The following is a 21,625-nucleotide window of genomic DNA, read 5'->3' as shown; positions in this document are numbered from 1 at the left end:
TGTTCAGAGGCTTTTGTGGCAGTGCCAGACACAAGGCACCTTTGGACTGGGCTCTGCAGAAGCAGCTGCACCAAAGTGGCTGCCTTTGAGCTTCAGCCCACTGCCAACAGCTGCCAGCCAAGTGTCTTCTGCTTATTGCTGCAATCACAGGAAATCCTTGGGAGTTCTCTCCCTTGCTGACCAGTCCCTCACAGCACTTCAACCTCGGTGCATCTCTGGCTCTAGAAAGAGAAAAGTGATCCTGGGAATAAAGCAAAGGGTTTTTCTACCTATTTGTCTCCCCCCCAGTAGAGTCAAGCTTGCAAAAACTTCATGAGGCACTGCATCATGGCAGACACTTTCAAAATCTTGGCTGTGGATGGGAAAGACACGCTGAGATTTGTTACAAACGATGGTGCTCTCTGTACATTTTGACGCTGATGCCTCATTCTCAATGTATTGTTTTCATGGTCTGGGAAAAGGTGAATGAGCAGATGGTGCTGTTGGAGCTGTGCTCACTGGGGCAGCAGCAGCTCTGGGGTGATTCCCTAGGCAGCTGCAATCAGCCCACGTTGCTCTCAGCGCCAGCTCTCAATGCGCTTGGTGCTGCTGAGCAGAGGGGCACTGCTCTGTGCCCATGGGATAAGCCCAGGGTGACTGCAGTTCTGTGGAGTTGCCACTGCTCTGCATGAAAACCCAAAGGCAGAAGTTGTCCTGTTGAATCTTTGGACTTCTGCCATTCAGCAGCACAAAGCATCTTCTGCCTTTTCTGGGTGTTCATTGCATCATTAGACAATAACTCACAAGAAGGGGAGATTCCACACGTATTTCCATTTTGCTCTCTTGCTGCTGCAGGTGAAACTGATGAACCCAGGAGCTATTGATGCTCCCTTCACCTGTCTCCCTTCAGCCACCAACCTGGGCTTGTGTTTCAAGTTTGCCCCCGAGGAGGGCATCATTGCAGCAGGTGGGAGCCAGAGTGTGCAGATCTCCTTCAGTGCCACCGTGCTGGGGAGCTTTGAGGAGGAGTTCCAGTTCAGTGTGGCTGGATCTCCTACGCCTGCCATCCTGACCATCAAGTAAGGACCCTGGGAGCTGGGTGGGCACATCTGTAGCTGTCTCTGGGACATCCCCCACCTGCCTCCTTTTGGGGTGGAGCAGAGGAGAAAGGTGTTTCCTGAGGTCTGAATCTCTGCTCTGCCGCTGGCATTGCTTTGGTGTCAGGCTGCCTCCTGCCCTGTGTGGTGGCTGGGAGCTGGAATGACTCGTCCCTGCAGGGATCTCCCTGTGCCTTGGGCCATGGCAGGCAGTGGGATGGATCAGCTTTGGGCAGCAGCTGCTCTGGGATGTCCCACCTGAACACCCAGCAAGGCCCCCAGGGCTTTGCAGATGGGCCAGCCTGGCTGATTCTGCAGCAGCAGCAGCAGTGTTTGTAAAACCTTGTGTGAATAATCCATGCCAGATGGGCAGCAGCAGCCTCAGCTCACCTCTCATGGCCATGCTGTGGGGCACAAGCTGTGCCCCCAGCTCCTGTGCCCAGAGGGCTCTGGTGCCTCCTTTGCACAGCCAGCAAAGCGCTGATGTGGGAGTCAGGAACTGTGGGCTGGTGCCATGGCAAGAGACAATCCTGGCCCAGCCACAGGGAGAAGGGCGGATCATAGGGGAGGCAGAGCTCAGTGCTCAGCACCACAGCAGCGTGAGGCCTTGTCCCTGCCAGCCTGAGCCATGTGCTGCAGGATAATGGAGTGGAAGCAGGAGAGCTGATGCTGGCTGCTCTGCAGCTTTGGAGCTGGGCTGCTGCTCTTGGGCAGCACTGGCTCAAGGCAGTGAAGAAATGAAAGCAATCTGCACCTGATGGTACCAATGAGATAAGGGAGATGGGTAAAGAAGAACAAGGAAGTTATTCCTTAGCAAGAGAAAAGTGGTGAGCAGGTCTGCCCATAGTGCAGAAACAAATCTGCTGCCTTTGTTTTTGGAGGAAAAGTGCTGCTTTTTTCATTTGGAAATCAAGAGGGAACCTTTCACCATCAAATAATTGATTCTCCTCTGTCCCTCCCCCAAAATGGCCATGGGGTGTTTGTGCATAAGCAGCTTTCTCCTTGAGCAGGGGCAGGTGTCTCTTGTTGAGATGTGCAGAGCAGAGCCAGGGGCAGTCCTGTGAGTACAATAGAGGACACAGCTGACTGGTTCTTGATTTTGAACCAAAAGGCAGAGTGGGCACTGATTGGCATCAACCATGAAATCAACTGGTGAATGTTGTGCAGCTTCAAGTGCTGATTTCAGTGGATGTTGGTGGCTTTTGGAGTGTGTCTGCTGAGTTCAAGGGAAGGTGAGGTGCTGTGCTAGATTCAGGACAGCCAAGTTTGGTTGTTGAAGCTCTTGCTCTTGGCTGTGCCAGCTGGTGCACTGCTGACAAGCTGGTCCTTTCCTCTAGGATTCATCTGTGCCCTGGGTAGAACTGTTGCTGCTCTTTTCAGAGGATGTTTGGGAATGCCCTGGATTCATATCTCAGAAAGTGTCTGTAATGATTGTGTGGGTCAAACTCTCTTGAGAAAGCTCCTCCATGGGAACAGCAGTTGCAGCTCAGAAGGAGCAAAGCAGGGAAGCTGTGGTTGGAAGGGCTGCTTACAGAAGTTAGTGGGGACACCTTGATGTCCATGCCATTGCAGATGGGGAAACTGAGGCACGGAGCCATGTCTGGGTGTGTGTTCAGGGTCCTTCATGGGACCCCCAGCAACCCGGGGGCTTCTCCTGCCTGCCCTGTGCCCAGAGCCCATCAGGGGCTGTTGGCTGCTGCCCCTTGGCTGGAGCTGCCTCCTGTGCCCAGGGCCCTGTGCTGAGCACATGGGGCTGTGTTGGTTGGAAACCCCGGGTGCCCTGAGCCCGGGTTTTGTGCCCCCGAGCCACGACAGCCGGAGCTTTGCAATGCCTTTAACCGAGCCATTGCCTGCTCTGTCCTCGGCCTGCAGGGGCAGCGTCACTGCACCGAGTTTACACTTCGACCTCGCTGAGCTCGACTTCGGGGACATCTCCTTTGGTGAGTGTTCCCTGGGCTGGGACACAGCCTCAGGGATGTGTGCCTTCCAACAGAAAAGCATCCCTCACTCCTGCTCTGCCCCAGCAGCCTCTTCAGGCTGTGAACTGCAGAGCTGCTGCTGCTGCTGCTGCCTCAGGGGTCATTTTGCCATTGTGAGATCCAGTGGAAGCAAGGAATAGAAAGGCAGAATTTTCTGGTGTCTCTGTGCTGCTTTAAAAGACAGATGTCTGCCAAGGAAGGTGGGAATCTTGCTGCAATGGAAAGATGAGCCCCTCCCTCCAAATGATTATCCCTTCGAAATGACAGGGCTCCCAGGCAAAAGTGTGGGAAAAGGAATAACAGTTCTTTGCTAGACTGTCTCAGGAGAGCACAGACAAGAAGGCAAGGACAGACATTTCCCAGATGCCAAGTCCTGTTTTTCCCCTTTGGTGGAGTTCTGGTGACAGCAGGAGGAGCTGTGGGCTCTGGCAGGCCAGGGATCCCCCCCAGCCGGTGCGGGAAGGGAAGGGAAGGAGGAAATGCTCCTTTTGCAAAGCCCCAGAGGGCAGGGGGATGCGGGCAGTGCCCAGCAGCAGCAGCAGCAGCAGCAGCGGGGCAGGCAGGCAGGGTCGGTGCCAGCGCTGAGCTGCAGCCAGGGCAGCCCCGGGCCAAGCACAAACCTCCCGCAGCAGCAGCGGCCGAGCTGCGACCCCCGAGCGGGAGGAAGGGAAGCTCCGCTCCCTGCCCAGCCTCAGCTCCCACTGCACAGCCGCCCACGGCATCACGCCACAACTCCCAAGAACCCCCCAGGGAAAAGCCCAGCCCAGGGCCAAAACCGCCCCAAACCCCCCAGAACCCCTGTCCCCCTTCCCAGACCCAGGGCAACGTTCACTGCCAAGCCTAAAGCCAGAACAATGAAGTTCATGAACTTCTGAAGGAAACTCATTGCCTTTCTTGAGCTGCTTCTTCCCCAGCCTGCATCACCACGGAGGCACGTGTCAAGTTGACTTTGGAAGGAATGAAAGAAGAAAGGCAACAGATGGAAATATGGTTCTGAAGCAGGAGATTGATCCTGCTGAATCCATTTTCATTCCTAAGGGCTCTTCGGCTGAAGGCAGCTGTTGTATTTTTGCTTCTTTGTAACTCTTGACTGTTGTCTGCATGTGCTGGCCTCAGTCTCCTTGGAGGTTTTGACATCTGGGTTTGTCCTTTTTGTGCCTCTCTTGCCTCCCTGCTGGAGTCCCTGCTGGAGCTGGCAGTGGTCACTTGGATGGGCACAGAGAAGCTCTGGGCTGCAGCTGCAGTTGTTTTTCCTCCCCATCTGTGTCCCATTGACTCTTGGTGAGCAGGCCTGGGGAGAAGTCTCCTGCCCACAGAGCTGGCCAGCCCAGCCAGATGTGCAGTGCAGAGCAGGCTGTGGCTGCTCTGCGCGCTCTGCAGGACATCCCCACCATGAGTGGCTGTATCTCTGGCTTTGCAGGATGGAAAGCAAATCTCAGAGCCAAAGTGGGGTAAACCCTTGCAGGCAGCACTCTCAGTGAGCAGCACGGCTGTGATGTCCCTGTTTGTGGGCTGAGGTGGGACCTGGTTCCTGATTGCTAATCTCAAAGCAAGGCTCGGCTGTGCCCCCAGCTGAGCGGGCTCTGAGCTGTCACGTGCTCAGTCTGTTTGGCCCAAAGCAAGAGATGCCTTAAGGATCCTGCAGAGAGAAGCTGCATTAGGGTTCTTTGCCTCACGTTCTAGTTGCGGATTCCATCCTCACTTTCTTTTGCTGTAGCTTCTTCTTACTGACAACTCACTCTTTATATGTCTTGAAAAAGGTGGGAGTGTTGGCAGGCTGAGCAGGGAATTGGACAGCTTGAATTCTCAGAGTAAATGCTGGGTCTGGGTGCACACTCATCACTGAGAGAGAACTGGTGCTGGTTTGGGGCAGGTGAGGGAGCTTGGCCCCATCACAAAGAGAGAAGCTTGCAGTGTTCAGCAGGGCTAGGAGTGGGCATTTTCAAGGCTGCAGTCTGGAATCTGTGTCAAAGGGAGCTAAGTGACGATTAATTCCTCACGCAGCTTCTGGGTGAGCTGTAGTTCAGATCATAGAGAGCTCCACTCCAATGCCACTTTGATCCTGCCAGGATCTTGCCCCCAGGATCATGGCCTGCTGGGTGCCTGAATGGATATTTGTGTCCTTGCCCAGGCTTTCCCTACACGCAGCGCTGCCGCCTCACCAACAGCTCCACGGTGCCCCTGACGTTCCAGCTCCGCATGTCGGACGATGGCACGCAGCCGGCTGTGGACAGCGTGGATCAGATCCGCAGGGACACCGACCCGGCCTGGAGCAAGGGAATCCATTTCCGTGTGGAGCCCAGGGAGTTCACCATCAATCCCAGCGGAGGCACCATCCTCCCCCAGGGACACCGGGACATCGAGGTACGGCAAGAGCCCAGCCACAGCCGCTGCAGCACCAGGGCTGGAGCTGCACTGCAGGGTGGGAGGGCTTTAGCTCTGGTGCCAGCTTGGAGCATGCTGGCACTGAGAGATATGCACTGCTGGGATGCCTCTGCTGGCTGGCTTACTCGGGATGTTCCTCAAAGAGCACTGTTTGCTTTCCAAAATCATATGCCTGAGTTCACAGACCTTATGGTCAAGGCCTGAAGCCATTCTTGTGTTTTTGAGAGCGATTGATTTGATTGCAATGGGGCAGAGCAAGGATGAGGGCAGAAGGTGGCTGTTAGAGAGATGTCATTGTATCAAGCAGTGAGCTTTTCTTTGTGGTGTCATTTCCCCCCTCCTGGGCAGCAGAATGATTTGTGTTCACTGCAGGAAGCTCCAGTGGAGACAAAAAAATCTGCAGCCATGTGTAGCGGTTCAAATTTATTGTATTGATTCCTTGTTAAGTGGTTTGTTCTGTGGTACCCCGTGTTCTCCCTGAGTTGGTTTACCCCTGGGTTTTAGCCTCCCTCAAAGCTGTCCCTCATGCCATTCCCTGCCCCTTGTTCCAGCTCTTTCCCTGCCTGTCAAACCCAGCCCCTTTTGTTCCCCAACCTTCTTTGCCAATTTAACCTGGAGCCAATCCCTGTCTGCAATGCCCCTTTGGAATTCCCCTATTCCTGGAGGCCCCATTGGCCCATGTGAGCCATCCTCCCCACCCTCCTACCCAAAGTGGCCCCAGACACTTGATGTAATCCCCTCAGTGCTCCCCTGAGGATTCCCTTTTGGCTTGCTGTTTGTATTCACCCTCTGATTTGTATCTGTACAAAAGCCCTTGCACGGGAGTGTCCAGGGCTCTTTAGGCTTTGACCCTTTTGCTTGGGATAAACCCTTCCTTGTGGAACTTCAAGACAGAGATCCTCCTCCTTTCTCCTCTGCCTGGTCCCGTTGGTGGCTTGTCTCTTGCGGCGTAGAGCAAGAGGCTCTGAGGGTTCTGCCTGTGGTCAATGCCCAGCCTGGGGCAGTTCTGAGGGTTCTGCCTGTGGTCAATGCCCAGCCTGGGGCAGTTCTGAGGGTTCTGCCTCTGGTCAGTGCTCACCCTGGGGCAGTTCTGAGGGTTCTGCCTCTGGTCAATGCCCAGCCCGGGGCAGTTCCCCACTCCTGGCGTGGGGCCGGAGTTCTCAGAGCCAGCCTGGGGTCAGGGTCCAAGGGCAGCCATGAACTGCCCAGCACCTGCTGGGCCACACTTTGCCCTCAGCCTCCTGCTGTAAAGCTGAACTCGTTGTGGTCGAGTCAGATTTCCTCGGCATGGATGTCTTTGTAGTCAGATGAGAAATTGGCCCCTTAATTTGAATGCAGTGTTGCATGGAGCTGTAGTCTAATGTTTTAACGTAGCTGACCTGACATAGGAAGGGGACCAGGACACCAGGTGGTTCATCACAGGTCCAGTTTATTGAAGAAAGCTTCAAACACTTATACAGCAAATAATAAGCTTATGAATATTCTGTAAGCCAAGCAATCTATTGGTTAAACTATACCATTAACTCTTCCTCATTCCTTAGGGGTTACATCTCTCTTTTCTCATGTCTCTCTCACTATTTGTTATCCTACTACAGCTAGGCCCAAGGACACGCTATCTCACAGGTGCAGGACTTGGAATTAGCCACAGTCTTGTACTTTTCCATTCTCTAGTCTCCTAAATTTCCCAACACTGACCTGTGCCCTTATAGCAAGGTGTGTTTAACAAATGTGGTATTGCCAGAAGGCTTTTGTTACTCTGAGACTGTGCTCTACACATGGAGCAGCAGAAGAATGAAGGGCAAATCCTCCCTCAGGAACTGGAGGTTATCACCCGTGGGTAATGAGCTTTTGTAAGGAAGCATTAACTGTTCTTCTCTTCCACCAGGTGACCCTGTGCTCCAACACGGTGATGGAGTTCTACCGGAGATTGCTGGTGGACCTGGAGGGTATTGGCAAGGGAGTGGCATCCCTGATCATCACAGCCAGGTACCAGCCCTTGCCTGGCCTCCCCCAGGCACTGCCTTGCCCAGGCTGTGCTGGCTGCAGCTGCCAAGGAGAAGTGCTGCTGAATGCCCTCATGTTGTGCCAGCTGGACACGAGAACAGCAGTGCTTGGGCAGAAGCCCGTGGTGAAAAGCACGTTTGCTCGCAGCCCAGCACGGTCCTGGGCCCTCTTCTAAAGGCACCAGGAATGATATCATTGATTGGCCTTGTTTTTGGTGCTTGAGGTGGAACAAATTTCCTGAGGGCCTCCTCTCCTTCAGGCTGCAAGAGATGGAGTTGTGCTGGCTGTGAGCACGGTGCACTGGTTTGGGCCACACCAAGCAGCTGCTGAGAGTCAGGCTCTGCCTCTGTCCATGAGGGCACATGGCAGGGGAGAAGTGGCTCCCAGCAAGAGTGGGGAGGGCAAGGTGTGACAAGGGGAAAGCAGCCCTTGATGTGGCAGGTCAGCTCCAGTTTTTGTCCTTCCCTCTGCTTCCCGTTTTGAGCTTTAATGTTGTCAGAGTTGAGAGCAAAAGTCGTTGTTGCTGCAGCAGAATTCCATGCTGCTGTGCTGCTGTGGGTGTCAGTGTGATGCCCAGAGGGATGCAGCTCCCTGGTGCTGTTCCCTGTGCCAGGCAGAGCCATCCAGGCAGTGCCTGGGCTGCCACTGTGTACAGCAGGTGGAGCTGGGGCCAGGCAGTGCCTGGAGCTGTGCAGTGAAGGAGCCAGGGAGCTGCAGGGCCTGGCAGGGGCTGATCAGCCCCTCTGTGGGGCAGCTGCTGTCTCGTGCCCTCCAGGGCTGGGGCAAAGAGCTGAGTTCTCAGGCAGGGCAACAGCACAATGGCAGAGAAGGGAGTCAGTTTTACTGAGACCCTGGAGCTGTGTGTTCCTTGAGCCTTAGGGAGCACTGATCCTTGTTGGGAAGGCTTCCCCAGAGCTCGTGGGTCACTGGCACTGTTGCAGGAGTCCTTGCAAGCCTTCTTGGGTAAAGGAGGGGCTGAGGCAGCTGTGGGGCAAAGTGCTCTGCCTGGGGCGCTTGGCAGCCTCTGGGTGCTGCCTCTCAGGGTTTGCCCCTCCTTGACAAGACATGTGGGAGTGGGAAGAGGTAGAAGGCAATTTATCCCTGTAGGGCTCTTCAATATGCATTTGACAGTGACCAATGGGTTCTGCTCCATTTCACAGTCTTTGGGGGTAGGCATTCTCCATTCTCTCAGTATCTCTGATTGTCCTGGGGTCATCTCTTTGCCCAGATGTCTCGTTCCTGAGCTCCAAGTGTCCTCCCCAGTGCTGCTGTGTGATGAGTGCCACCTGAAGGTGCCCTACGAGAGAAAGATCCTCATTAGGAATCCCAGCCACCTTCCTGGCTGCTACGGGCTTATTCCCCAGGTTTGGCATCACATCCACCTCCTCCTGTCAAATATTCCTGAGGAGATTATTAGGGGAACCAAGGGTTTGGATAAGACCTTGCTGCTTTCTATTCAGTCTTAAAGATCTGCTGAGAGCAGGATCCTACCAAACTGTAAACTTTAGGAGGCAGTTTAAGCTCCTGAAAAAACAGTTGATGCTCTAGTCCTCAGGGTGTTTTCCTGTGGGAGATCTTAGAGGGTTGTGAAAAGCTGCTGCACCCACAGACACCAGTGCCTTTGCTGGCAGCCTCCTTGCAGGATCCCCTGGGAGTGCTAACCCTACAATTCTTGCATCTTGTTTGTGCCTTTGACCTTTGTCCTGGGGAGCTTTAAAGGTGTGTGTAAGTTTCTGTTGTGGTGGATGTTAAGGAGCCTACAGTTTCTTGAGAGGTCCCTCTGAATCTGCGTTTCATTGTGTCCCTTCCAGAAGCGCAAGGAGGACTCTGCTGTGCTCTACTCCAGCCCCAAGCCCTGTGGGATTGTGCAGCCCCAGAGCACAGCAGAGATCCCAGTTGTGGTGGCAGTGCAGGCCCTGGGCACTCATCGCACCAACGTTCTCATCGGCGTGTTCGGGGATGAGAGAAACCCCCTGGTGAGGGCAAGGGGAGATGTGAGCCTGTGTGCAGCTGCTCCTGGCAGGGTGCACAGGGACAGGGATTCTGCCGGGGAAAACAGGCACAGGCTGCTGGGGAGAAGGACAGGAGGGACGGGGGCACAAACAGCTCCTGCCTTAGAGGTGGGAATCTCAGTGTCTGACACAGAATGGAGTTGGGCTCAGCTGGAATCCAGGGGGCATTTGAGGTCATTATTCTTTCAAATGCTGGTAACTTTGGAAACATCTGTTTGAAAATGTCATCTCTCTGAGCGCAAGAGAGGATGTCAGAAGTCTTCTGGGAACCTTGAGCTTTCTGTAAAAGAAAGGAAAGCTGGCATTTGAAGAGTGGTTGCAAGGACTGAAACTTCGATTAAAACATATGGAAATGGCAATGCCAAATTCCCCGGATGGCACCAAACATCTGAACCCGGGCCGTCGTGGCACTGCCTGTAAATCAGTGAACAGGAAGGAAAGGCAATGCAGGCTGTGCCAGGGAGCCTGAAGTTTGAGCAAACAGTTGCTTTTAACTATCAGGCTGCTTCCCTTAAAGAGGAGGGTTTCTCCCCACCAGAAGAACCAGTTGTTTAACCGTCAGGCTGGTCTTACCTAGAGATTTCTTGCAAAGATAAAACCTTTCGGACAGTAACTTTTAGTTTGAAAGGTTCTCTTAGCTTAATCCTTTTCAATTTGGAGGAGAACATGTAATTTTCTTTTTCCCCAAAAGCCCAGCATTTCAGCTGGAGAGTGGTAGCTGTCCCTAAAGAAATAACTTGAGCAGGGTTGAGCTGTTGAAGGTTTTTTAGGTTTCTCTGTTGTGGTTTGTTTTGGGTTTTTTAAAATCTTTCTTGCTTGCTTCCTGGAACAGAGAGCACAATTACGGAGCTCAGGACGGCTGGCAGAAATCTCCCCAAGCCCAAGGCTGGCAGAGCTTGGCAGGATCCCAGCACCACAGCCTGTGTATGTATGGATGGAAGGAAGGATGGATGGGGAATGCGACCTGAGTCACCTGGGAGTGTTGTAAAATGTCAACCAACCCCCCAGCGGTGTCAGGGGAACATTCCTGATAAATCCCTGGTGGAGCTGCAGAGTTTCTGGCCTTGGGCACTGGGTGGGCTGTGCTGGCTGGGCACTGGCTGGGTCTGCCCCTCGGTGTCTCAAATCTCACCTTTTTGCTGCCTTCTCTGTCTTTTCCTCTCCCACTGTGCTTTTTGCATCCCCACCAGGTGTAAATGCCTGTCCTCTGTAATTGCTCAATGCGAGCAGTTGCAGCTGCTGCAGCACCTCAGTGCCATCCCTGGGCTGCCTTTAGAACAGACCTGCCCCAGCCTGGATTGGGAAGGGCTGGATCAAACCATTTCTCAGTCCAACGAGCCAGCACCCAGCCAGGGGCTGCATCCTGGCCAGGAGCTGCTCGTGCAGGTGTCCCTCCCTCCCTCTCTCCCACTGCAGGTCCCTGTTCATAGTTATTTATTTTCCAGAGATGAGCTCCACCCACCTAAATTCAAACCCCAGCCACCGAAGGAGAGGAGAACCAGTCTGGATTGTGCGGCAACTCGATGGAGGCACTTCAGGACTGGGCAGGAGGAGGCAGCCAGAGCCCTGAAAGAAGTGCAGGATTTTACCCACTCTTCAGGAGCAGAGGTAGATTTTCTTGTACACCGACTGCTTGCTTTGCCTCCCCAGCCTGCCAGCACCAAGTCCTGCTCATGCTGAGCTCCCTTTTTGCTGCCCTGCTGTGCTGTGCCCTGACAGTGGGCTGGGCAGCAGGGCCAGTGGCTGGACATGGGCTGAGGGGGAGGGAGAAATAGGAGAGTTTTCCTTGGAGAAGCTGGCTCAGATCCTACAGGCCTGTGCTGAGTGTGGGATTTTTTTGCCTTGTTTCCTTCCCAGTGTAAGATGAGGCTTTTCTCTGCATCATCATGGTAACACCTCCAGCTTCCCTCACAGAGCAAGCTGGGATTATGCTGATCTCCATGGACCCTCTTCCCAAGGCAGCCAGACTCCCTGTTTGCAGGGCTCTGCTTTCACCCAGAGCTGCTATTGCACTGCTGGCCCTGGAGCTGTCTGACAAAGGCAGACTTTGCAGAGGGGCTGTCTCTTCCTCCCAGCACAGAAAATGGCTTGTTTTTTGGGTGCCAGCACCAAATCCTGAGCACCCTCACCTGCCTCGAGGCTTGGAGGGATTCAGGTGCTCCCTGGACGTGGCGCACACTGCCCTGGGAGCAGAGAAGGCAAGAGGGAATCTGACTCCCTTGCCCATTGTCAGTGTGGCAAGCAGGGCTGGAGCTGCCAGTGCCACTGGGGGCCCTCAGCATTGGCCACAGAGGGGCCTCCCATCCCTGCAGGCCATCGCAAAGTGCTGCTGGAGCAGCTGCTTGTTGGAGAGGCCGTGCAGGACACGTTGCAGGGCTGCCCAAGGATGCTGTGCAGCACCTGTGGAGGGCACTGCTCCCCCTGGAACTCCTCAAGTGCTCCACAGGAAATTGTTGCAGGAGATTTTGCTGTAGCACCTTGAGAAAGAAGCATTTAAATCAGAGAGAGAGGGGAAGAGCCTCAGGAGTCAGATGAGCTGGGCTGGACTCCTTCCCTCAGCTCCAAGAGCTCTCACTCTGAGTCTCCTCCTTTTCTAAAAGCAGGAAGTTTTGAAACTTTGTAATGGCAAATTGTGCATCAGAGAGAATTTCTACTGCCAGGAGACATCCTAGTTCACTTTCATGTAATGTACTAATTAATGCATTGTGCTGTGAGTATGGGAGAAGATTTTCCCCATGGTCCCTGCACTGGTCAATGGCATGGATGCAGGATGAGGTGAGGGTGATTCTGGCAGTGTTTGGGGAATAGGCCCCTCTGGCTACAGCTCCAAGATGCTCTTCTGCATCCATTTCCATGCTCAACACCTCAATCTCTCTTGTCTTCCATCCAGGCTTTCAATATCCTGCCACTGCCAGGTGTGCTGCAGCCAGGAGAGAGCCAGCAGGTCACCTCCACCTTCTCTGGCCACCTCAACACCACCTGCAATGTCCCGGAGCTGTGCCACATGGAGGGAGGCTCCACCTCTGAGGTGCTGGTGCCCAGGGCGGCCTCACGTGTCAGCTCCTCCCTGAGCCCCCAGGAGATCAACTGTGGCTCTCAGGCCTCTCTCAGGGACAGGTGAGTCAGCCTTCCGTGGGTTCCTGCTCTGCCACGGGTTATTGTCCCTGCAGGGCTTCCCTGCTCCAAGGCCTCTGAGCTCAGAGGAGCTGCAGAGCAAAGGCCAGCAGCAACATAGGGATGGCCACTCTGAGCTCCCTGGCTGCCAAGAGAGGAAGGACCTTCTTCTGTTGAGACAGAACATCATCTTCTCTATTTGAGTGCTGAGCCCTCCTGGCTTAGCTGCTGCCTGCGGGGAGCTGGGCTCTGGGCCTGCCTTGGCACCGCATTTAGAGGTGTCTTGAAGTCCATGGTGTTGAGTGGCATCTTCTTCATCATCTGCCTTCTTCACCAGAACAGTGGGATTGTGGTATGGGCAGGCGTGGGGCACAGAGCAAACCTTGCTTTGGGTCCTGCTCCTGCCACAGATGAAGTCCTTGCACTGCTGATCTGCCAGGGTTCTCCTTATGGTGGCATAGCAGCCAGAAAAACTCCTGTGCTTTAGGCTCCCCTGCAGCTGCAGCCGTAGGCAAGCACAGGAGAAGCTCAGCTCCAGCAAGGCAGCCCAGCTCAGGACACACAGGCCAAGTGTGGAGCTGGGAGTGGAGGTGCTTAAAGCAAGCCTGTGCATCAGGACTTCTTCAGGCCAGGCTGAAGTTGGTTTCATGGGGAGGAGACGGACGAGGCTGCTTCCAGTGGTTTCCATGGCAGCCAGCACTGGTTTGCTTGGTCCCAGCTGGGTTCCAGCAGGAAATCTGCCCGACAAGAGCCTGTCTTGCAGGAGAGGAGTTCCTGCAGCCTTTGCTTTCTGACTGATAGGATTGTTCTCATGAAGGAGCAGGCTAGGAGTCGTTAAAACCGAAGATCACGGGCAGAGACTCTCTAACTAATTAAAGTTAGACAGTGGGATGTTTATTAACACCGGCGGGTGGCACCAGAGCCGTCCCTAAAAGGCGTGACCGCGCTGTCCAAGGTTCTTTGCCCTCTCTTTATTTCCCAAGATCTTACACACAATACATCTGCACAACCCCAGCACCTCCCATCCCTGCTCTGTATTCAAATGAGGTCATTGGTCCTTCACTCCTGTGCAATTCTTCCCTTGAATTGGGTTGGTGTCTCGAATTGGGTCAGTGGTCTTAGGGGGTGAAGTCAGGAATGTCTTCATCAGGTCTCTGTGACCCTCTGGCACCATCCAAGGTCCCCTGCTTAGTGATTGATTGACATCAAGCCCAGGTGCTAACCATTGTTCTACTGGTTTCAAGATGTTCTTATAACAGTTCACTTCCTCCACTTCCCTCTCCTAATGGTAAACAATAGAACAATCTGCTCCAGCTTAAGCATCTCATAATCATTAACCTATGGTCTGCCTATCTAACCTACATCCTGATCAATGGGAATTGCTTCTAACCCTCAGCTGAAATCTGAACTCTTTAAAATCATGCTTCAGCTATGCCCAGGGAGAAGGGGGCTGAATGAGCTGAGTAAGAACTGTAGGAGAGCTAAGCAGATGTCAGCAATCTGTGCTCTGCTTTAAACTGGGAAGCCAAGAGACAAAGGGCGTTTCCAGGCACCAGTGCAGAGAGCTGCTGGATCAGCCTTTGGCAGGGGCTGGAGGGGTCTGGCTGTGCCTTCAGAGGGAGCTTGCACAGTCAAGACCTTATGATGGCAAAGCTCAGGTTTGGCCGGTCCTGGAGGTCCCCTTCCACCCATGCCCTCACTTGGGATGTTCCCAACCTCTGTGGGTTGAGGAGAATTCACGGAAATGGCCTCAGGGTCAAGGAATGAAGTGCAGGGCCAGCCAGGACGAGGGAGCCCAAGGTTCTGGTGGGACTCTCAGCCATATTTTCTGTTTTGTCTGCAGAAGGGAGCTGAAGGAGCCAGCTCAAAAGGTCGAGGAGGAGGCAAAAGCCTTAGAGGAGGAAGAGAGGAGGAAGGAGGAAGAGAGGCAGAAGAAGGGAAAGAAGAGTGTCTCTGTTGGCAAGCAACCTCCAATACCAGCAAAGGGGAAAACCAAGACCCGAGAGAATAAGGAAACCAAAATTCCAAAAAAAGAAACCAAAATCCCAGAGAGGAAGGAAAGCAAAGCATCAGAAGGGAAGAAAATCAAAGCATCAGAGAAGAAGGACACCAAAGCATCAGAGAGGAAGGAAACCAAGATCCCAGAGAAGAAGGAAGACAAAGACCCAAAGAAGGCGGAACCCAAAGCTCCAAAGAAGGGAGAACCCAAAGCCGTCAAGAAGGGGGGAACTGAAATCCCATAGGACTAAGCTAAGATGGAGAAGAACTCTTTATTCTTTATTCATACAACTCATTTTACACAGTTTAACAGACCTTGTGTGCACCTTTAGTTCATTCAAAGGTTTCTTATCAGTTAGTCGATTATTGGTTAATAAAATAGATTTTACTTGTGCATCAAATCTCTCTATTGTATTGTTTACCTCTTCACTGATTCTCACGGGACAAATTACTTGTTATTGCAGGTGCATTTGTTTTTCACCCTCAGAATAGAATGGTCACAAAGTCTCATTCTCAAAATAGCTTCACATGGGAACTTGTAACTGCTTAGTTGCACACAGAAGAGATGATAGGCCAGCTATTGATGTGGCTGAACAAGGCTTCATTTCAAAAGGCTTTTCTGTCGCAGACATTTTTTCACAGAAATCCTTTCTTTCAGTTTTCTGTGTCTTCTGGAAGGCTGAGGCCTCAGAGGAGAACATAAACAATTATTATCAGCTTCTGGGGAATGCAACAGGGGCACCTATTTTGATTGGTGATTGGTTCATGTTCCCATGTTTATAATTAAGGGCCAATCACAAAGTGTAAGCCAGGGGACTGAGTCCTTGGCCACAGCTTTGTTGGGATTCTTTTCTATCTCTTCCTAGCTAGCCTAGCTGCTCTGCAAACCTCTCTCCTTATTCTTTCTAGTATAACTATAATGTATTATATCTTATATTAATAAATTCAGCTTTCTGATTCAAGAAACAAGATTCACCGTCTCTTTATCACCAGCAGCGCCCACTCAGGCGCGGTAATATCTGGTGACCCGACGTGTCAGAGCAAAAATTAATTTAATAAGACCAGAGGAGCAAAATTGCTGCACTGGGTAAAATCCTGTATGTGTGGCATTTGATGGTTGCTTTGAAGTGACCAAAGAAAGTGGATTCAAGCCAGGAGCTGAAGAACTGAAGATCCTGATTTGGACAGAGTTCACAGCCAAGGCTGACCACAACAGAACCTTCTTCTGGAAAACCATCAGGAAAGATGATGGAAAAGGGCAGCAGACCTGTGGAGCTGGCCAGAGCAAGCTGGACTCTTTTAGAAGGTACTGTGGGCTTTTCTATCCCTGATGAACCAGCCCTTCATAGCTTGTGGCTGTTCGTTTGGCAGACACATGCCTTGCCAGAAGAGATTCAGTTCTCCGCTTCAGAGGAAAAGCTTATTGCCCTCTGGAAATATTGGTGCAGAGAAGATGGTTGCTTTTTGTCAGAAACAGATATCTATGGGTTCTTTCGATGGGCAAAGCTTTTTGGGTTTTTTACTGATGTCCTGTACGCTTTAGATGTTTTCGTCTGGGAGTGCATGGACTCAATTATCCAGTGCGTCTACAGTCAGGGACGCGTGTTGCCTTCTATCTACCCAGCATTTATAAAGCTTTTCCCAGTCCTGAAGCGCAGAGCAGCTTGTTTTCAATGGATCTCTAACTGTTATGGACAAGCTCCGTTTCCACCGCCCTTGGCAGAAGACCCCATGGGTGATGACTTTGGGCTTTTCGCCCCCCCCGCTTCGCGGCGCGGGGGGCTGAAACTTCGCGGCGCGAAGAAGTTTTTTTTACTCTTGCTCCGGAGCATGCTCAGATGGAGTGTTGTCCTCCCCCCCCTTCTCTCTTTCCGGGGGGATGGGAGTGGCCGCTCAAGCCAGCGCCGGCCTCTCAGACTCCGCCTCCTTCACACATCGGAGCGGCACCGGTCTCCGAGGCTTCCTCCACGCCCCTGCTAGAGCCGTCACTCCAGGAGGTCCCGCCCGCGGTTTCACCGGCCTCCCCGCCCCCGCCAGAGCCTGTGTCGGAGAAGGCAGAAGAGAACAGCACTTTCGGCGATTGACCTGTTGCTAAGCAACAGCGATGCCCCGCCGCTTCTCCCGGCTCCACTGCTGCCTGTTTGCGCTCCGAAGGAGACTGCGACTGCGCCTCTGCAGCAGACCCCGGAGTCAGCGGCGGGGCACGGCGCCGGCCCCGTGTCGTGCCTGCCGCTGCTTTCAGGGCTGGGGGACGCGGCGGAGGTGGGTTCTCGCGCATCCCCGCCGCTTCAAGCCGAGACAGTCCCAGAGTCAGCGGCAGAAAACGGCGCTGAACCTGCGGGACTCTCGGAGCAGCCCGCGGCTGATCCCACGATCAGCGTGATTCCCTCCTCGGCCGGCTCCTCCGTGGCCAGAGTCACTGCCGCGTTCCAGGCCAGCCCCAGCGTCATCCACAGCCCCGTGGGCCCCCACCCTGGCCCAGCGCCCCCCATGGCCGGCCCGCCAGCCCCGGGCCCGCTCCAGGAAGCAGCCCCGGAGTCTGGTCTCTCCTTCAGTGGAGCGGGGGCTGCCCGCCAGCTGACTCTTGCGGCAGTCCAGCTGCCGGCTTTCAAGCTCGGCGGTTTGGGGGGTGGTGTTTCGGTTGCTGTCCCATAGAGGCTGCCATCTCTGCCGCCCATCTTGTGCCCTAGCGGCGAGGGGGAGGGGGCTCCCGAAAGTTCTGCCTCTGGTCCCCAGCCCGGTGGGGGTGGTGACATGTTGCTGTGGGAAACAAACATTCCCAGACCCGAGATGAAGATTCTCGGGGCAGCTTCTATTTCCCTGCTGCTGGCATGCCTCAGTGGTTTAGGGGAAAGGAAGCGTCTCACTACCCGTGCTGCCATTGTACTGGCAGCAGGGTTCAGGCCTGTGGATATGCAGAGCCTTCCTCATGGGTTTGGCCTGGGGCGTTGGGCTCAAAAAATTCCTGGGCTGGTCCCACTGCGTGGCCTCCTTATGTTTTTGGGGACTCTGGTTTCTCCTACCGGTCCTGGTCCCCCTTTGTGAGCCAGTTTTGGGGTTCCTGGTTCAGCATGGGCCAGAGCCCCCAGGGCCTTTCCTTGTCTGGCACTGCTCGGGTGCTGCTCTTTTGTTTTTCAATAAAAAAAAAAAAAAAAATTAAAATTAAATAAAAAAGATTGAAAACAGCGGGCAGCAGCTCTGAAGCATTGAAGGGCCAGAAAGGACATTCCACAAACTGTTTAAAAATTGTGTTATGACTGTCAATGGTTTTTTGATAACTATTGATGGGATTCCTTTTGCAGCAAGTTGTTTTCAGGACCAAAAAGGACTCTCAGATATTCCAAGGGAAACAACTTTGGCTCTTGGACTGTTCCTGCAACTCAGCTGCATGGACTCAAATTCTCTTTGCATTGTATTTTGCATTTTTCTTATATTGTAGCATTGTTCTAGTGATTTGTTAGTTATTGTATATTCTACAGGTAAAGAAATTTCCTGTTCATTCCACATCAGCATTTTTTTTATTTTATACAATTTAGAAAGGTGAGATGTCGCAGACATTTTTTCACAGAAATCCTTTATTTCAGATTTCTGTGTCTTCTTGAAGGCTGAAGCCTCAGAGGAGAACATAAACAATTATTATCGGCTGCTGGTGAATGCAACAGGGGCACCTATTTTGATTGGTGATTGGTTCATGTTCCCATGTTTATAATTAAGGGCCAATCACAAAGTGTAAGCCAGAGGACTGAGTCCTTGGCCACAGCTTTGTTGGGATTCTTTTCTATCTCTTCCTAGCTAGCCTAGCTGCTCTGCAAACCTCTCTCTATATTCTTATTAGTATAGTCATAATGTATTATATATAATATCTTAATAAATCAAGCCTTCTGATTCAAGAAACAAGATTCACCGTCTCTCTATCACCAGCAGCGCCCACTCAGGCGCGGTAATACTTTTCTTCTATCATTATTCTACCTATGACATCCCCCGGTGTGTCCTTGGACCCACATTGTCACAACTGACCCACGGTTCCATGAGGTTCCCCTGTGTCACCATGGTCACTGTCAGAGGCTGGATGAGATCAATGTCCTGAGACACTGTGGGATGAGCTGTCAATCAGTCACACAGTGGGTACAGTGCTAATGCAACCTGATTGCCTGTGTGATCAGAAATCCCACCTGGGGGAGGCTCACAAGGGCCTGGGGGCTTAAAATATAGAGCACAAGGTGAGCCCCTGGTATGGACTCTGCCCTCTCCTGGGGTTTGTGTCTCACCCACACTGGAACCCTAGGAGCTGTTAGTCATATATGTGTCTTTCTATAGAGCTTCTGTCTTTCTGTCTCTCTCTCTTTCTTCTTGTTCTAATGCTCTTTATATGGAACATTTTTGGATACCCTAACAGCTTACGTGTTTTAATGTTTCCAGGATAAATGGGCTAAGTTAATGAAGAGCCTGCTATGATTAGTGTTTTATGTGTAATTTGATGTTGCGTTAAATCCTATTCCAAAGTTCTTGATTTTTTGCACTTTGCCAGTAGAATTTTGTGTCATTTTGACCTCTTACAAATATCTGGCTGGTGTTTTTCCTGTGCACCAAATTTGAGTAAAGGTGGCAGATGAATTGGTGAGTTGGCACGCAAGCCCTGAATGGAGCTCCGGGTGCGTGGAGGATCGGGGCAGTGTGAGTCGCGCACAATCCCTGCAGTGGGGGGACACGGGTCCCTAGCGGGGTTTAGGGTGCCCCGAGTACAGCGGCAGCACTGAGTAGAGCCAAGAGGGCCCCAGTGCCCAGGGTGGAACGGCGGTGCTGGGGGTTCAGGGTGCCGCCCTTCAGGTAGAAACCGTAAACCCACTGAAGGCCCCTGAGGGGATTGGGGTCACAGGGCAGGGCAGGGCTGGGCTTACAGGGCAGGGCAAGGCTGGACCTGCCCCTTCCTCCCCCACACACAAAATGTTTAGAGCCAACAATCTCCTCCAGTCTGTCAAAACAGGCAGTGTTGGAGGTGAAATCCCAATTGTGGCCATGGGCACCTGGCTGAGAAGGACAGTTCTTTTCCATGGGAAGGAAAGCACAGAGCCTCAAGGTTTGGAAGGCAAGTGAGAGCCTCAGCAGGCCACGGCCAGCTAGATTGTCAGTAATTGCAGAGTTTGGATTTAGGGAATTTTGGAGGTGGAAACCCAATCTCAGCCATGGGCACCTGGAGAAGCAGGACAGTTCTTTCCTTAGGAAGGAGAGCATGGAGCCTTTCCCAATGTTTTGGGGACGGATGAGAGGTGACCCTTGTGAAACCACTGCCAGACAGACTTGTCCTGGCAATATTCCTATTGGAAGAATCCCTGGATATAAGGACCTTTGGAGGTGAAATCCCAATTCTGGCCATGGGTGCCTAGAGCAGGAGGACAGTTCTTTTCCATTGGGAAGGAAAGCACAGAGCCTCAGTGTTTCAGCAGCAGATGAGAAGTGACACTCAACATGCAAAGGTCAGTTGGACCAGTCAGGCAGTCTATGGGAGGCCAAAGCAGCCAGACTTGTTTTGTGTTCCCTTGGTTTTGTGGGGCTCCATATTGTCACAATGGTTCCTTGGATCCATGGGGCCCCGCAGTGTCAGAATGGTGACTTGATTCCATGGGTTCCAGCAGTGTCACAATGGCCCCTTGATTACAAGAAGACCTGCAGTGTCACAAAGGCCTCTTGGTTTCACGAGGCCCCACAATATCACAATGGTCCTCCCAGGATCACAATGGTCTCACTGATTCCATGAGGCCTCACAGCGTCACAATGGTCTCTGCGTTTCCATGAGTCCCCTGAGTGTCACAATGGTCTCTGTGTTTCCATGGTGCCCCTCAGTGTCACCATGGCCCCTTGGTTCCATAACACCCCAAAGTGTCCGAATGGTCTCCATGGTTCCATGCAGACCCACGCTGTCACAATGGCCCCTTGTTTTGATGAGGCCTCTCAGTGTCACAATGATCCCTACATTCCATGGAGCCACACAGCGTCAGTACAGTCCCCATGGATCCATGAGGCCCAGCAACGTCACAGTGCTCTCCATGATTCCATGAGGCCCCACAGTGTCACAATGGTCCCTTGTTGTCACAGGGTCCCACAGTGTCACAATGGTCTCTTGGTCTCACAGGGCCCCACAGTGTCACAATGCTCCCTTGGTCTCACAGGGCCCCACAGTGTCACAATGGTCCCTTGGTTCCATGGGCCTGTGCTGCTGCATTCCCCCCTCCCCTTCTCAGGCCGCCCTGCCAGCTGAGAAATGCTCCCTGGGCAACAAATGCTCGCCTTGGCCAACAGCCCCTGGGCTCAGCTCCTCTGCAGCTCATCACAAACACTGTCTGCTCCAGGCACTGCTGCTGCCCAACCAGCTCCTGGTTCCTATAGGAGCAGTCCTGGGACCTGTTTGTGTTCTCTGAGCGGCACAACATCCCTGTTCTCACCCTGCCAAAGGAAGCTGTTGGTGCCAAGTGCGGCCAGGATGAACCATTGCTGGGACTGAAGCCCCTCTCTTGGGGCCCTGCAAACAGCGCTCCAAAAGGAGCCCTTGGAGCTCTCCTGGGTCAGCCACTCCCTCTGAGTGGGGCCTCTCCCAGCCGGGAACTCTCCCGTTTGCTGCACTCGGGGATCCTGAACAACGACGGAGCCTGGGCCGATCCCCCCACTCCTCCAGGGTCAACCCTTCACCCGCTGGGGAGATGCCAAAGGACCCACAGTGAGCATTTCCTGCCCTCAGGGGAATTGCTCACAGGTGCCTTGCACTGACTCTTTGTGTCTGTGTGCACACAGGAGTGCCTGTGCTGGGGAAATGTGGCAGAAATGCTGCACTCTGAGGGGCTTGAGTGCCTTGGATAGCTGAGTCAGTCAGGCCTGTAGGGAAGGTTAAATCACAAGGCCGAAGTGAAGTTAAATGCTGCTGAGAGGTTTTCTTTTGCTAAGCAGTTACCTTTAGTATAAGTTTTATGTTAAGTTCAATATTGTTAAGTGTTATTCCTCTGTTAAATTGCGAAGTCATAGGTTTAAGTTAGGTTACATGCTGTTATACTCTGCTCTTTTGCTA

The 21,625-nt window shown here is 52.9% G+C and overlaps 1 protein-coding gene across 1 annotated transcript in view; it reads left to right on the top strand.

The window, feature by feature from the left end:
• LOC131562113 (hydrocephalus-inducing protein homolog) overlaps positions 1-18,773 on the top strand; it is a 30,606-nt gene extending 11,833 nt beyond the window's left edge. The window contains exons 8-16 of the mRNA XM_058811686.1: positions 890-1,058; positions 2,949-3,016; positions 5,187-5,419; positions 7,326-7,426; positions 8,673-8,736; positions 9,358-9,420; positions 12,347-12,511; positions 16,747-17,028; positions 18,732-18,773. Of these exons, the coding sequence (XP_058667669.1) occupies positions 890-1,058; positions 2,949-3,016; positions 5,187-5,419; positions 7,326-7,426; positions 8,673-8,736; positions 9,358-9,420; positions 12,347-12,511; positions 16,747-17,028; positions 18,732-18,773 (1,187 nt within the window). The remainder of the gene's footprint in view (positions 1-889; positions 1,059-2,948; positions 3,017-5,186; positions 5,420-7,325; positions 7,427-8,672; positions 8,737-9,357; positions 9,421-12,346; positions 12,512-16,746; positions 17,029-18,731) is intronic.
• The last annotated feature ends 2,852 nt before the right edge of the window (positions 18,774-21,625 follow it).

Source organism: Ammospiza caudacuta, chromosome 10 (assembly GCF_027887145.1).
Source record: "Ammospiza caudacuta isolate bAmmCau1 chromosome 10, bAmmCau1.pri, whole genome shotgun sequence".
NCBI classification, from domain to species: domain Eukaryota; kingdom Metazoa; phylum Chordata; class Aves; order Passeriformes; family Passerellidae; genus Ammospiza; species Ammospiza caudacuta.
This window is presented reverse-complemented; position numbering and strand designations above follow the sequence as displayed.